The sequence below is a fragment of the Amphibalanus amphitrite genome, unplaced genomic scaffold (assembly GCF_019059575.1).
Source record: "Amphibalanus amphitrite isolate SeventyFive unplaced genomic scaffold, NRLGWU_Aamphi_draft 000257F_arrow, whole genome shotgun sequence".
NCBI lineage: Eukaryota > Metazoa > Arthropoda > Thecostraca > Balanomorpha > Balanidae > Amphibalanus > Amphibalanus amphitrite.
Window position 1 is genome coordinate 687,805 of NW_024881752.1, and position 12,654 is coordinate 700,458.

Here is a 12,654-nt window from a genome sequence, read left to right on the forward strand (position 1 = left end):
CCCCAGCTCATCAATTACTGCAGGAGCTTGCCTAATCACCCTCCCAGCATATCCCATCCCAGTATTCCCTCCCAAATCACTTCCCACTTCGCACGACCCGCCTGCTGACTGACCTGTATGTGGCTTTTGTACACGTATCCGGGGTTCGTGAACGCCGAGCGACGGCCCAGCGGCACACTAAATATCACATTCTGCTCGAACAAAAACACGACGTGCTCCTTCCCGCGGAAGTTGGCCGCCGATACGCCCTCGCAGCAGAGCATGTTGCCGAACCGCTTCAGCTTGCCCTGCGCCGTGATCTTCCCCTGCGAATGAAGAAAATGAGTTAAAGGGACCCTCCCACCTTCAAAAAAGTTAATGAATTGGTACGAAAGTGATGTCGCTCGGTTCAGAAAGAGCGAAAACGAAGATCTACCAAATTTCATCGAAAAATATTCACCGGTTTTCAAGATATTAGACTTTTACTTTTGTTTACTTTTTGGGATCTCCGCTGTTCCTAGCGACTTTATTTGAAAGTGCGGCATTTGTTGCGCGCAAAGCAGCATATACCACCGCGTGCTACCAAACGTTTTAGTAAAAGATTTAAAAATCGTTAGATCTCCGCTGACGTCACAAATTCTAAGGGGGCATACCAATGCACTAGCCCCTTAGAATCCGAAAACTGCAAGTTTGAAATTCCATATCTCCGAATTAAAGCATTTGTCGATGTTGTGAGTGCCCAAACCGGTATTTGCAGGCCATGGCCACCAATTTGGCTATCTCAACTCAAAACTAATGTTAAGGTGGGAGTGTCCCTTTAAGTCAGGGATCAGAAGCCTCCACAACCCCTGCCAGTAACTGATGCTTCACGACAACGTGTGTGTTGTTTAGAGATTTCACAGCTGTTCATCAGCAGTGTGGCTAAATTCATTTTACGTTAGGGGAGGATGTGAAAAAAAGGCCGGAAAGGATGTCGTTATTTTCATAAAACTTGACTTTGACCCTTTCTTCATACAGGTATGTCACCGTTTTCATATACTTCACGAGAAAATGATGTAGAAATATTGAATAGGTACTGATAAAATTTTGAAGGCATTCTGCTGATATTCGGGAGAGATTTTTGAGTCGGGTCATACATTCAAATATTTTGGTTATTCGAATGGTTGTCTGTCTTGGCGTCTTTTGAGAGTTTGCGATGTTCGTGTTTCTCTTGCGCCTAAAAGTTTAAGTTCGAGGTTATATTATAAGTTGAGATTGCCGTGAGGAATCCTCACGGCACTCCTAAAAATAGAAATAAAGACATCCTCGCTGAGGATGTCTTTATTTCTATTTTTTGGATGTCATTATGCTTTTCATTATGGGTGGATTTCCCCGCAACATTTCAATTTTGAACACACTGTTCATCAGTATTCACTTTATATAAATCTACTCTTCTCACATAATGACTATGTTTTGTGATGCTAAAACACACATCATAACCATGACGGAACAATAAGTGACACTTGCCATCATGAGCACTATCATCAGAAATACTACATCATTTTTAACTAGCACGCAAGCTTTCCCACAAAGCTGACAAACTAGCTAAACACGAGCTACCTACACTCTCTGTGAATCTTTCCACCGCCTCTCCCACAACCGGGCTGACCCTCGTCCCACACCTCGGCCCAGCCCGGATGCCTTCCTTCCCACAGACAGCACGAGTACTCACGTCGAATCCCTGCAGTCTGCCGACGTTCATCATGTCGTCTGCCGCCTTCGGCACCACGATCATGACGTTGACGGCCTTCCGTAGTGCCTCCACCTCGTCAGTGAGACCCGCTACCTCTGTGTGCCTGTCAGAGGTCACCAACGGGTCAGCCGGGGGTCATCCGAGGTCGGTGGGGTCAGAGCGCAAAGTTCCAAGTCCGATGGGTGGGAAAGTCGGGAAGTCTGTGATGACGTGGGTCGGACTGCGAACCACTTTTCCAAACTATGAGATGCTGAGAAGAAAGTGAAACTGGAAACATGAATACGCCGCAAGCTAGAAAAATATTGACGAAGGCATGTTGAAGTTCGTTTCATAGAACTATCCAAAAGGAATTCGTTTAGATTATCATACCCAAAGTTGAATGCACTTTTTTAGAAAACAGCGACGTTAAATTGAAACACACGTCACACAACAAACAAATCGTGTGGCATCACATCTCGTATCTCACCTGAGAATCTGATTGAGAAGCAGCTGATACCGCATGATCCTCTGGATCGGCTGGATCAGCAGGTCCGTCAGCTGGTGCTTGTGATTCAACAGTTTCCGGAGCTCCTGCAACAGCAGCGACATCTGTCAGCCACTGCACCAACTGTTAGTACGGGCCGCCACCACAGCTCGCCTCTACCGCCCCTTCGCAGCCGCCACCGTCGCCGCTGTCGTCGGAGGCGCGTTTAACTGTTGGTCGGATCGATGGCCTCGATTACGGCGCCGCTCCAAGGGCCCGCTTACTCTTGACCCCTGCCGCAGACGGCGGTCGGCGCTCGGGCAGATCGATAACACTGAGCGGCCGCGCGAGCGCTGCTCATCGGCCGGTCGAGTGCAACTCATTACTGTCATGACGGGCGCAGACTGATGACGCCATTGGACAGACAGTGACGCACACGTCATGCGTCTTCAGCGGCCGGCGTCACGCTGACAGAGTACGTCATAACAGTGCGACGTACAGTAAAAAGAACAACGCTCGATCAAAACACTGACCGGGACGGCGCACACAAAGCCGACTGATTTGACGCGTCAAACGTGACAATAGAAGAAAAAAGTAGCGCTTATAGCACCTTTTCACGCACAAGTCCAAAATAATGCACCTGAAGGACTTCTCGTCGCAGCCCTCTTGCTGCCGAGACTGAAGCTATCACTTTTCCAAGGAGAGTCACATGAACGATCAATAGCAACTGTTGCCGCTGCGGCTTCGCACCAGACAGACGAGATGCCTATCAACTCCAAAACAATCGACAACACGAATAATTCCCTCCCATTATTGCAACTGCCCTCCTAAGCTGTCGCTACAAATCACTCTTCAATGACATTTCGCCCGAGCAGCACAGATTGGACGATGCCATGACCCAGACACACTGTCATGAAACCTTTTAACATCCATCATACCCTCACTTACCTCGAAATACATGTCGATATGCTCCGATACGATGTACTCAGACTTGGGTTTGTTCTCGCAGTAGACGACATACATGTGCAGCTTGCGTTCGTACCGTTTGAACAGAGGGCCTAGCTCGGCAGGGTTGTCTATACACCGCTCGAGCGCCTTCAGGAACGAACTGCCAAAACACCGAGCGGGTCACGTGTCATTGATGACGTTACAGTCGGGTGACGTCACAGTCTGCCGGGTGAGGTCAGTCGTAACACAAACACGGGCCTGGGACGCGGTTTAGCGCGGCAGCCGCATACCGCGCCGCGGGACATGTCAACGGATTTCCGAGAGGGCTGGTGAAGCGCGCCCTGGTTAGACGCTAGTCTAAACACAGAGAGTCACTCGTCTGAGTCAGTAGATCCAGCTGGACCCGTGGGAGTCTGATCAGCGATCACTAACCAGCCGTTCGCAGCTGGACATACAGGATTCCTGCTTCACTCCGCAAAAACACAGTGATTCATCTCGAGCACGGGTGTCGCCTTAAACAGCATGAGGGGAACCCTGTGCACCGCCCACCCTGGCGAATACACGATTCCTCAAATACTAAAACATAAACGATTTCGACGAACTCCTGTGAGGTATTTCAGCCTACAACGTCTATGGAAAAGGAAACTGGCTATCGTAGGAAAGCAAAATAACAATGTCCGTTTCCCCAGAGCTGCGCCACACGCCTGCATGCCCTACTCCGACCTGCGGCCGGGCCGGGATCGGTGGCATCCCTCGGGGACCATCAGCCACCAGTCCGTCTCTAACAGCCTGCACTCAGCACTCCAACTCAGCACTGCACGCTGGCGTCATCAGATGCCGACATTGACGTCATCAGTGAACGACAGACGCGGACCAGAATATATACGCGGGTCCAAAACGGCGGCATCCGACGCCCCGGCAGCGTCTCGAGTCACCTCAACACGAGTGTTCTGACGCAGGACAGGAAAACATGGAAGGAGTAGCATCAGACACACTATCACAGTTTAATCCAGGAAACAGGAAACACTATGTAGGAAACAGATTGTACACAAAATGCGCGATTCACCAGCAAAGAACATACATTTCCCTAAACTCAATGCGTCCAACTAATCCCGGAAATACAGCCAAATGGCGTGGACATCTGGATATCCCCGTCAGCTCTAACTCGGGAAAGCCGGTCTCTGCCCCGTCCCGAATGTCCTCCGGAATACTCACTCTCGATGCCACTCATAGATGGCCTCGATGTTGCCGAAGATGATTTTGTCTTTGCCCATGAGCCGGTCCTTATCAGAGCAGAGATCCTCCGGCAGGGGTACGGGACAGTTTTCATCGCGCATCAGCCGCAGGTAGCCGTCCACGATCTGTCGAACGGAGAGAACAGATGGTCAGTCATGAGAGGAGGAGATAGGGTGCTTGGCACCGGATAGGATGGCTCTAGCGCGACAGCCAAGGCGGATAGGGGTAAGGTAAATGGCATCAGATTATCCAGACGAAAAAGAAAATTGTGATCTTCTAGATCTCCCGTCCTGAGCCACTCGGTAGCGTAAGCTCGCCTACCGCAACACGTTCACATAGATCATGTAAAAAAAAAAACTAACTTTAAAGACACAGATAACGCACGCAGGTGCATGAACGACATCAAACACTAGCCGAAAACATGCAAGTAAACACCGCTACCACTCTGTCACGACAGCTGCGCCACCACAGACCGCCGGGCGCCGGGCCACACACCTGCTATTGGGCCACCCATCGCCCAAGCGACCGCCGATTCGGCACCCAATCGCCTAACACAGTGTCGTACTGACTTAAAAGTCACCGTCCAGCACAAGAAGAAGATCTATTCTGCTCTCCTCTACACCTTCCAGCCAACTAAACTCACAATCCCCCTCCTGGCACATCCACAGCTCGCAGACACACATCTCACATCATCACCAACCAATCGCGCTGTCATACGTCATATATCTCACATCATAACCAGCCAATCATGCTCCCATACGTCATGCCCGGCCCAGCTACTTGCAGGGTGTAACTCGGCCCTGCCGGCATCAGATGCCGGCGGCTATGACCAATGCTGGGTCACCGGTTCACAGCTCGACGCTGAAGCTGACTCACACTTATACGGCTCACATTCATCCTTGCGTCACGCTACATCACCCCCTGGTTCTGAAGAACCACATTACTCTACATGTTACATGTCATTCAATCAACGCATCAACTACATCCTCTGGCACACCATCGCCATATCTTTCCGGCTCTCTTCGAACACGCGTACCACGCCGCAGCGTCGCAGGCACGAACGTTTCACTCTCGTCTGCGGACACATCGGACCCGGTCGGTGGATCGGGGTCCGGGGACTGAGCGACGCTGGGCGGCCGCGTGTCCGACTCCGTCACATCACTCGGAGCTGGCGACACACACACGCCATCACACTCGCTGTCATCAGACCACTCCACCGTTGGCGCTCGCAGAGCCCCTGGCCTCGGACATTCAGGGACGGTCAACCGATGTCGGAGGTTTCGCACATGTCGTGGGACATTATCGACTTCGATTGTCTGGGCCGAAACGACGCCTGTCACAATACCCTCGTCTGACTTTACAAAACATCGGTCGCCCCGCCGCCGAACCCACACCTTGTCCCCTACCTGGTATACACCGGGTTTCTTCAGCGGCAGGGCGTCACCAGGCTCGTCTGAGGTTCTGCGGGGCGTCACGTCAACGTCTCGGCCAGGGTGTCGAAGCACCCCGTTGATTGGAGCTGTGGCCGGGTCACTGCCATCCTTCGGTGTCACGTTGTATCGATGGACTGCTTCAGCAACGGAGCAGGACTGCCGGGCCACCATCACTTTGATGGTACGATGATGGCGCTCGACGATGCCGTTCCCGCCGGGCTCGTAGGCAGCGCGGAACCGGATGGATACGTCCCAGCGAGCCGCGAACGCTAACATGACCCGGCCACGGAACTCTGTCGCATTGTCCGTGAGTATTTCCGCCGGGGCTCCACGCTCTAGAAACACGTTCTCCAGCTCACTCACAATCTCCAGAGCTCCTGCCCGGCGAAGCCGTCGCCATATGGCGTACCTCGACGGCCCGCAGTCCACCAGCGTCAGGTATGGGTGGCCGTGCACGTGGGTGACATCCATGGCCAGGCGATCCCACGTGCGTTCTGTTCCGAGTGACCCACCGGGCCAGCGCTCCGGCGCCGGGTCAATCGAGGCACACGTCTGGCATCGTCTGACCACGTCTCGCACAGCTGGTTTTGACACCCGCCTCACCCCCAGCTCACGTCGGGCGTACCACAACGTTCTCCTAACTCCTTGGTGACCGATGTTTTCGTGGATGGTGCGGATGTCACTCGCTGAGGCACTTGTGATGGCAGCGACAGCCACCGGTTGTGCTTTGGACGAATCAGTGGTTGGCTGGTCGGCAGTCTGCAGCCAGGCGTTGGGCACCCGCGTCACCTCATCAGCACGGTTGACCGCTGACGCGACCAGCTCGATAGTGACCTCCAGTTCGTACTCGATGACGAGCTGACGGAAAACAGCCACGCGCCGTCGGATAAGCATTTCGGACTGCGCCTTGGTTCGCAGCCTTGCCTTACCCGACAGCGCGTCACTCAGCCAGCGGTGCACCGTCACCGAGTCTGTCCGGAGCGTCAGGCGACGGAAGCCCCATGCTACCGCCAGGTTGACACCGTTGAGAGCGGCATCCAGTTCTGAGATATTGATGTGCACGTCCCTCTCCGATTCGGCACGCAGCCAGGACGCGTCCTCGATGATGGCGCCCGTGTCAGGGTCAGTGAGCACGACACCGCGGGCGATGGAGCTGGCGTCGGTCCACACCACGACGCTCGTCCCTGTCACACACCACTGGCCGCGTGCCGGGTCACATGCTCGAAACCGCCGTGACACCTCATCCACCTCACGTTGTAGTTCCTCGCTGACGATCGGAGTGTCCCAGTCCGGGCTGAGGCGGTTGGCAGTCCGCTTCATCCATGCAGCGGCCGGCCGCAGCCAGCCTGCGACCGGCACATGAGATGTCAGCTGGCCGGCCCACGCGAAGACAGATCGCCGCGTTAGCACGGGTGGAGCCTGCGTTGGTGACTCCCCGTCCCTACTCCACTGGAGTGCCGGCCCGTCGCTCTCGGCGACACGAAGGCCCAGCATACGTGCACCGGTCGCGACCCGCTCCGGCGGCTTGCATGTGAGCCCGAATCGAGCGAAGTGCTCGGCAACCTCATCAGCCGAGACCACCGCTTCGTTGACCAGCAGATCATCGGCGTAAGGCAGCACTGCCTCTGCCAACCCGGGGCTCTGTGCGAGCACCTTCCTGACCACAGCCTTCATGATCAGAGGCGCGATACTGAGCCCAAAGCCGACCCTGGTCAGGCAGTACCGCCGCCCTTGCACGATGACTGTCTGGTACGGCCACAGGGCCGGGTCCACACGAAGCTGAAGAAAAGCTTTCTTCAGATCCAGGACAGCGACCCGGCGTCCGTGACGTCGCCACCTTCGCAGCTCTTCCACGCAGACGTCAGCGTCGGCTGTGTGACGTGTCAGGTGTTGATTGAGTTCCCGATAATCTAACACCGGCCGCACCTTGTCCTTCGCTGCCTGAGTAACCGCCATCAACGGGATCAATCCCTGTGCGGGACCGTACATCGTCTCATCGTATTCGCGCAGCCAGCCCTCACTAATCCACAGCGCCAGCTCTGCATCGAATTTTTCACGCGCACAACTCGGCACACCGTACTGAGCTATCGAGTTTCCAAGCGGGGGCGGAGCCACGCCACCGGCCCATTTCCAACGGACTGTCCACACATCATCGAACACAGCCGTGAAGTCAGTCTCGTCAATCCTTAGCTTTAGCTCCGGCTCCGTGTCGACCGCTCGACACACCTCCCGCTCCGGCGGGACCTCACGCTGCACCACAGCAGCCGTGTCGACCGCACGACACACCTCCCGCTCCGGCGGGGCCTCACGCTGCACCACAGTAGCCGTGTCGACCGCTCGACACACCTCCCGCTCCGGCGGGACCTCACGCTGCACCACAGCAGCCGTGTCAACCGCTCGACACACCTCCCGCTCCGGCGGGGCCTCACGCTGCACCACAGCAGCCGTGTCGACCGCTCGACACACCTCCCGCTCCGGCGGGGCCTCACGCTGCACCACAGCAGCCGTGTCGACGCTCGCAACTGGGTTGTCGCTCCCGAAGCGAACGGATCCTCCACTTACACTCACGCCCTGCAGGGCGTCAATGCCGGTCATGCCCAGCAACACGTCTACGCCGAGCAACATAGGCGCGGGAGCCGGGGGGGCAGTGGGGGCAGCTTGCCCCCCCAACTCTGGGGCCGTAGGGGCGGTGCCCCCACAGCTTTGAGACGGAATACCACACTTTTTTTGCCAATGATTTCTTTTTTTGTTCAAAAAGCCGAGGGGTGACAAATAAGTAGCCTAAAACCGGTGAGAAAACTAGATTTGGGGGTACCCTAGGTTGATCTCTATTATGGTGTGCCCCCCCAGTCAGAAAGTAGTTCCCGCGCCCCTGCCGAGCAACCGGGCCGGTACGACGACCGCCCGCACACTCACTGTCGCCCCGCGCACTCCAAGGCTGACCACAGCCCGCCCACAGCACAGCACCGGGCTGTCGTTGACAGCGACCAAGCTGGCGTCACTCCGCTCCCAGCAGGACACCATGCCCTTCCACACCACTGTCTCGCTGCACCCTGTGTCGACGAGTGCTCGGCACTTGCGCCCATTTACATTGATGTCGATGATGGGGGCTCTTGGGTCACTGCGGCAGCTGGCGACGGCGGAGCCCGTGGCGCTGATGTAGCGCCGTCGCCGTGCCCGTTTGGGCAGAGCCGGGCGATGTGGCCTACCTGGTTACAGGTCCAACACCGCAGTGGTGGACGGCGACCCGTCCCTCTGGCTCCCCGCTGCTGCTGTACATATGATGACGGCGGCTGGACGACAGCCACCGATGCAGTCGCTCTCTCCCTGGCCGCCATCGCCAACGTTGACCTAGCGACGGCGACGGCTCGCTCCAAGGAGAGAGTTTCATCTCCAGCACTGTTACGTACTGTTAGCCGCACCTCCGGCGGCAGACCTTGCAGGAAGTGCGTCGTCATCACTTCGTTGGACACTGAACCTATGAGGGATATCAGCCGCTTGACTGATCCCAGGTAGGCATCCACAGACTCGCCCGGTTGTAGACGTCGGTGATACAGCTCATACATAGCCGCGTCGGGTCCCAATGCAAATGCACGATGCAGTTTTTGGCGGACGATTGCAGCATCCCGCTGCTCGGTGGAGGAGAGGGTGGCCCACACCTCGTACGCCTGGTCCCTCAGGCGTGTGGGTATGACAGCGGCCAGTGACACACGACGCAGGGCACACAGCTGTGTCGCCTGCTCCAGCCATCTGACGACGTCACCGCTGCCGTCGAACTCCGGTATTGCCCGCAGATCGAATGCAGGCGCAGGAAACTCTGGTTCCATGGTATTGGTACCAGCTACCGGTGCACCACTGCCCTCTTCTACGTCAGACATAATCACAACACTTAGTCGAGAAGGCCGAAATAGCTTGTCGTACTGACTTAAAAGTCACCGTCCAGCACAAGAAGAAGATCTATTCTGCTCTCCTCTACACCTTCCAGCCAACTAAACTCACAATCCCCCTCCTGGCACATCCACAGCTCGCAGACACACATCTCACATCATCACCAACCAATCGCGCTGTCATACGTCATATATCTCACATCATAACCAGCCAATCATGCTCCCATACGTCATGCCCGGCCCAGCTACTTGCAGGGTGTAACTCGGCCCTGCCGGCATCAGATGCCGGCGGCTATGACCAATGCTGGGTCACCGGTTCACAGCTCGACGCTGAAGCTGACTCACACTTATACGGCTCACATTCATCCTTGCGTCACGCTACACACAGGCTCCCTGGGGTCGTAATAGTCGCCCACGCGTTCCCGCAGCCCGGCGGCTTCGTAAGCTCCGGAAACACCTCAGTCGCGGCGGCCAAACAGTGGTGGAACCGCGGCGGAGCGGTCACACATACCCGCGTGGGTGAGCTTTGACTGGCTCTGAGTCACCCAGGGGCCGGGCGGGGGCGGCCTGTGACATGGAGTATAATGGCCCCGTCAGCAGCGTGGCGCCGTGACCGCCCCCTCCCCACCCGTCGGACCACCACCGGCGCCCCTGCAGTCCGACTCCCGCCCACAGTCCCACCAAACAGAGCGCGTCTGGGACGCGGCGCGATCACAGCAGACGTGTCGCCGCCCGGCGCAGCGCGGCACTTTTGGCGAGCGGGTGACACCGCGTGGGAGCCCGTGCCGGTCGCGGTCGTCTCTTTTCCGAGCCTCGCCTGTCAACACGTCCGGCACGCTCTGCCAACACGAAATCTGACAGCATGTGTCGGCATCGGGACGCGTCCCGGAGGCGCAAAACACGGCCCAAAGCGGTGCCGCGCCGCCGGCGGTCGCTGTCTGAGACGCTTTTTGCGCCGGCGCCGCCTCTTCGACCGGCTGGGCCGATTGGAAACAGGCGGCGGACGCGGCGAGGAATGGCGCAGTCGCTGCTGCATAACTCTGCAGCCGACGACAAGGCGTTTCCGTACCGTGTGCAGGACCCTCACTATGGGAAGATAGCTACTGGCGCTAATAGGCACTTTGACGACCCATTCTTTACCTTGTATTCAGGGTGGGAATACCGGCATACACCAGCCACCTGATGGAAACTGCTTGTTCCTTTGTAGCACATTACAACCTTCCGAGCTGGGGTTCCTACCGTATCGAGGGCATCCCTTCACTGGAAGAGTTCGCCTTTCTCCATGACAGTCTTTCACGGGTGAGGTAACTTATTCAGGAGACCAAAAGCCACCGGACAACTCCCTTCAACACCCTTCCGGTGTCATTGAGTCTCTGAATTAGAGCGGAACATCTGGAAGGTTCTAGAGAGCCGGTGTCGGCCCGAAGTGACAGCAGCCGAGCCTATGGTGTCGTACCTCCCGTCAGATGTCCCAACCACGCGCAGAGCGGCCTCTCTCTCTCGCACAAAGCTGACATCTCGGCCGTCACATGTGTGACATCTAACACGCACATCGGCTCCTCCCCGCCGCCCGCCCACCCCGCAGCGCCACAGGAGAGTAACAGCGGCGTGTCGACGCCTTGGCCGGCCTCCAAGGGCCCGCGGCACCGTCCCGAATCGGAGCCCTGAGACTACGGCCACGCCCCACAACCACCCAGCGCCTCCAGTAGCTTGACAGTTTCCGCAAATGCCTTTTGGATGCATCAAATGTCAACAGATTGCTGCAAACAATCCTCTTTAAGAACAGCATGCGGATACTGCTATGGCTTCCCTTCCAATGCGGCGCTACCGTAGCACCGACCGTGGCACCTGCCTCGCTTACAACGGCATCTGGCTTCCTTTCCACGCTCCTGGCTCCTCTACCACAATCCTGGCTCACCTAACACACTTTTGGCTCGCCCACTGCGTCTTTTGGATCGCCTACCGCGGCTTCTGACTCGCCCACCGGACTCCTGGCTCGCTCTCATCGGAGCGTCATTAACACCGGTCCGTGTGGTAGGCAAACAGCGGCGTGCCGGGCGCGCTATAAACAGGCGATAAAGGCTTCCGTCCGACCTCCGAGCACCGACCGGCGGCCGGGGAGGGTTTCCGAGACCCGGGCCACGGACACACGACCCAGCAGCGATACCGGTCGACAGCTGGTACTGTGGGGTATCGCATCTGTTATCGGTACAGTGGAATCCGATCGCACGTGCGATAACACTGATTCGATAAATCATGAACTGAAAAATCCTGAGAACTGCAGTACGTCATAAAAATCAGCAGAATATCTCAGTAGCGGGAATAGCGTGGATGTTGACATGCTTGCATGCCATGTCGACGTTACGAAGTCCCATGATGACAACTGGTTCCAGCCCACAGCCTTGTCTAGTCACCGGCCATTCTGAGAACTGCCGAGAGGCAGGCACGCGCCATAAAAATCCTACTGCACACACACTAATCCGTCAGTGGGATTCGGGCAATCAGCCGGCTTAGTGGACTCGGCGAACATCTAATTGGCCACCAGCAGACAATCAGCAGCTCGGGAAACTCAGACTACGCCGACAGGGATCAGCGGCAGGCAGGAATTCCAGTCGCTGTCCGGCCGCCCGGAGAAAATCTGTCATAACTAACTGCTTCGACAATTGGCATTAATTCCCTCCTATTTCATCCGAGAAATGATAAAGAAGCCGTCTCAGACATCGCAACTGAAAGAAGGCTCAATGTTCGCTAAACCTATTATCTTCACATTTAAGGCCATGATGCTCCTTAAGATGGCTATCAGCTCTTGACAGCAAAAGGTCACAGTCAGAATGCCGTGCTAAAATCTGCCCTCATGCCCCGACGCCAAGGGATCAGTCAGGAATGTATTGTTTCATTTGCTGTTCTCAAGACTAAGGAAACTTTTGACGGCCCTATGCTGTCTATTGCCGTCAGTTGCTGTCTTCGCTCACTACG

General features: G+C 56.2%; 1 protein-coding gene across 1 annotated transcript in view; it reads right to left on the reverse strand.

Moving 5' to 3' along the window:
* Positions 1-12,654, reverse strand: part of LOC122386626 (kalirin-like) — a gene marked incomplete at its 5' end in the record, with an annotated part of 54,217 nt that overhangs the window by 4,267 nt on the left and 37,296 nt on the right. Inside the window, 5 exons of the mRNA XM_043375988.1 lie at positions 114-305; positions 1,691-1,814; positions 2,178-2,281; positions 3,123-3,282; positions 4,338-4,483. Of these exons, the coding sequence (XP_043231923.1) occupies positions 114-305; positions 1,691-1,814; positions 2,178-2,281; positions 3,123-3,282; positions 4,338-4,483 (726 nt within the window). The remainder of the gene's footprint in view (positions 1-113; positions 306-1,690; positions 1,815-2,177; positions 2,282-3,122; positions 3,283-4,337; positions 4,484-12,654) is intronic.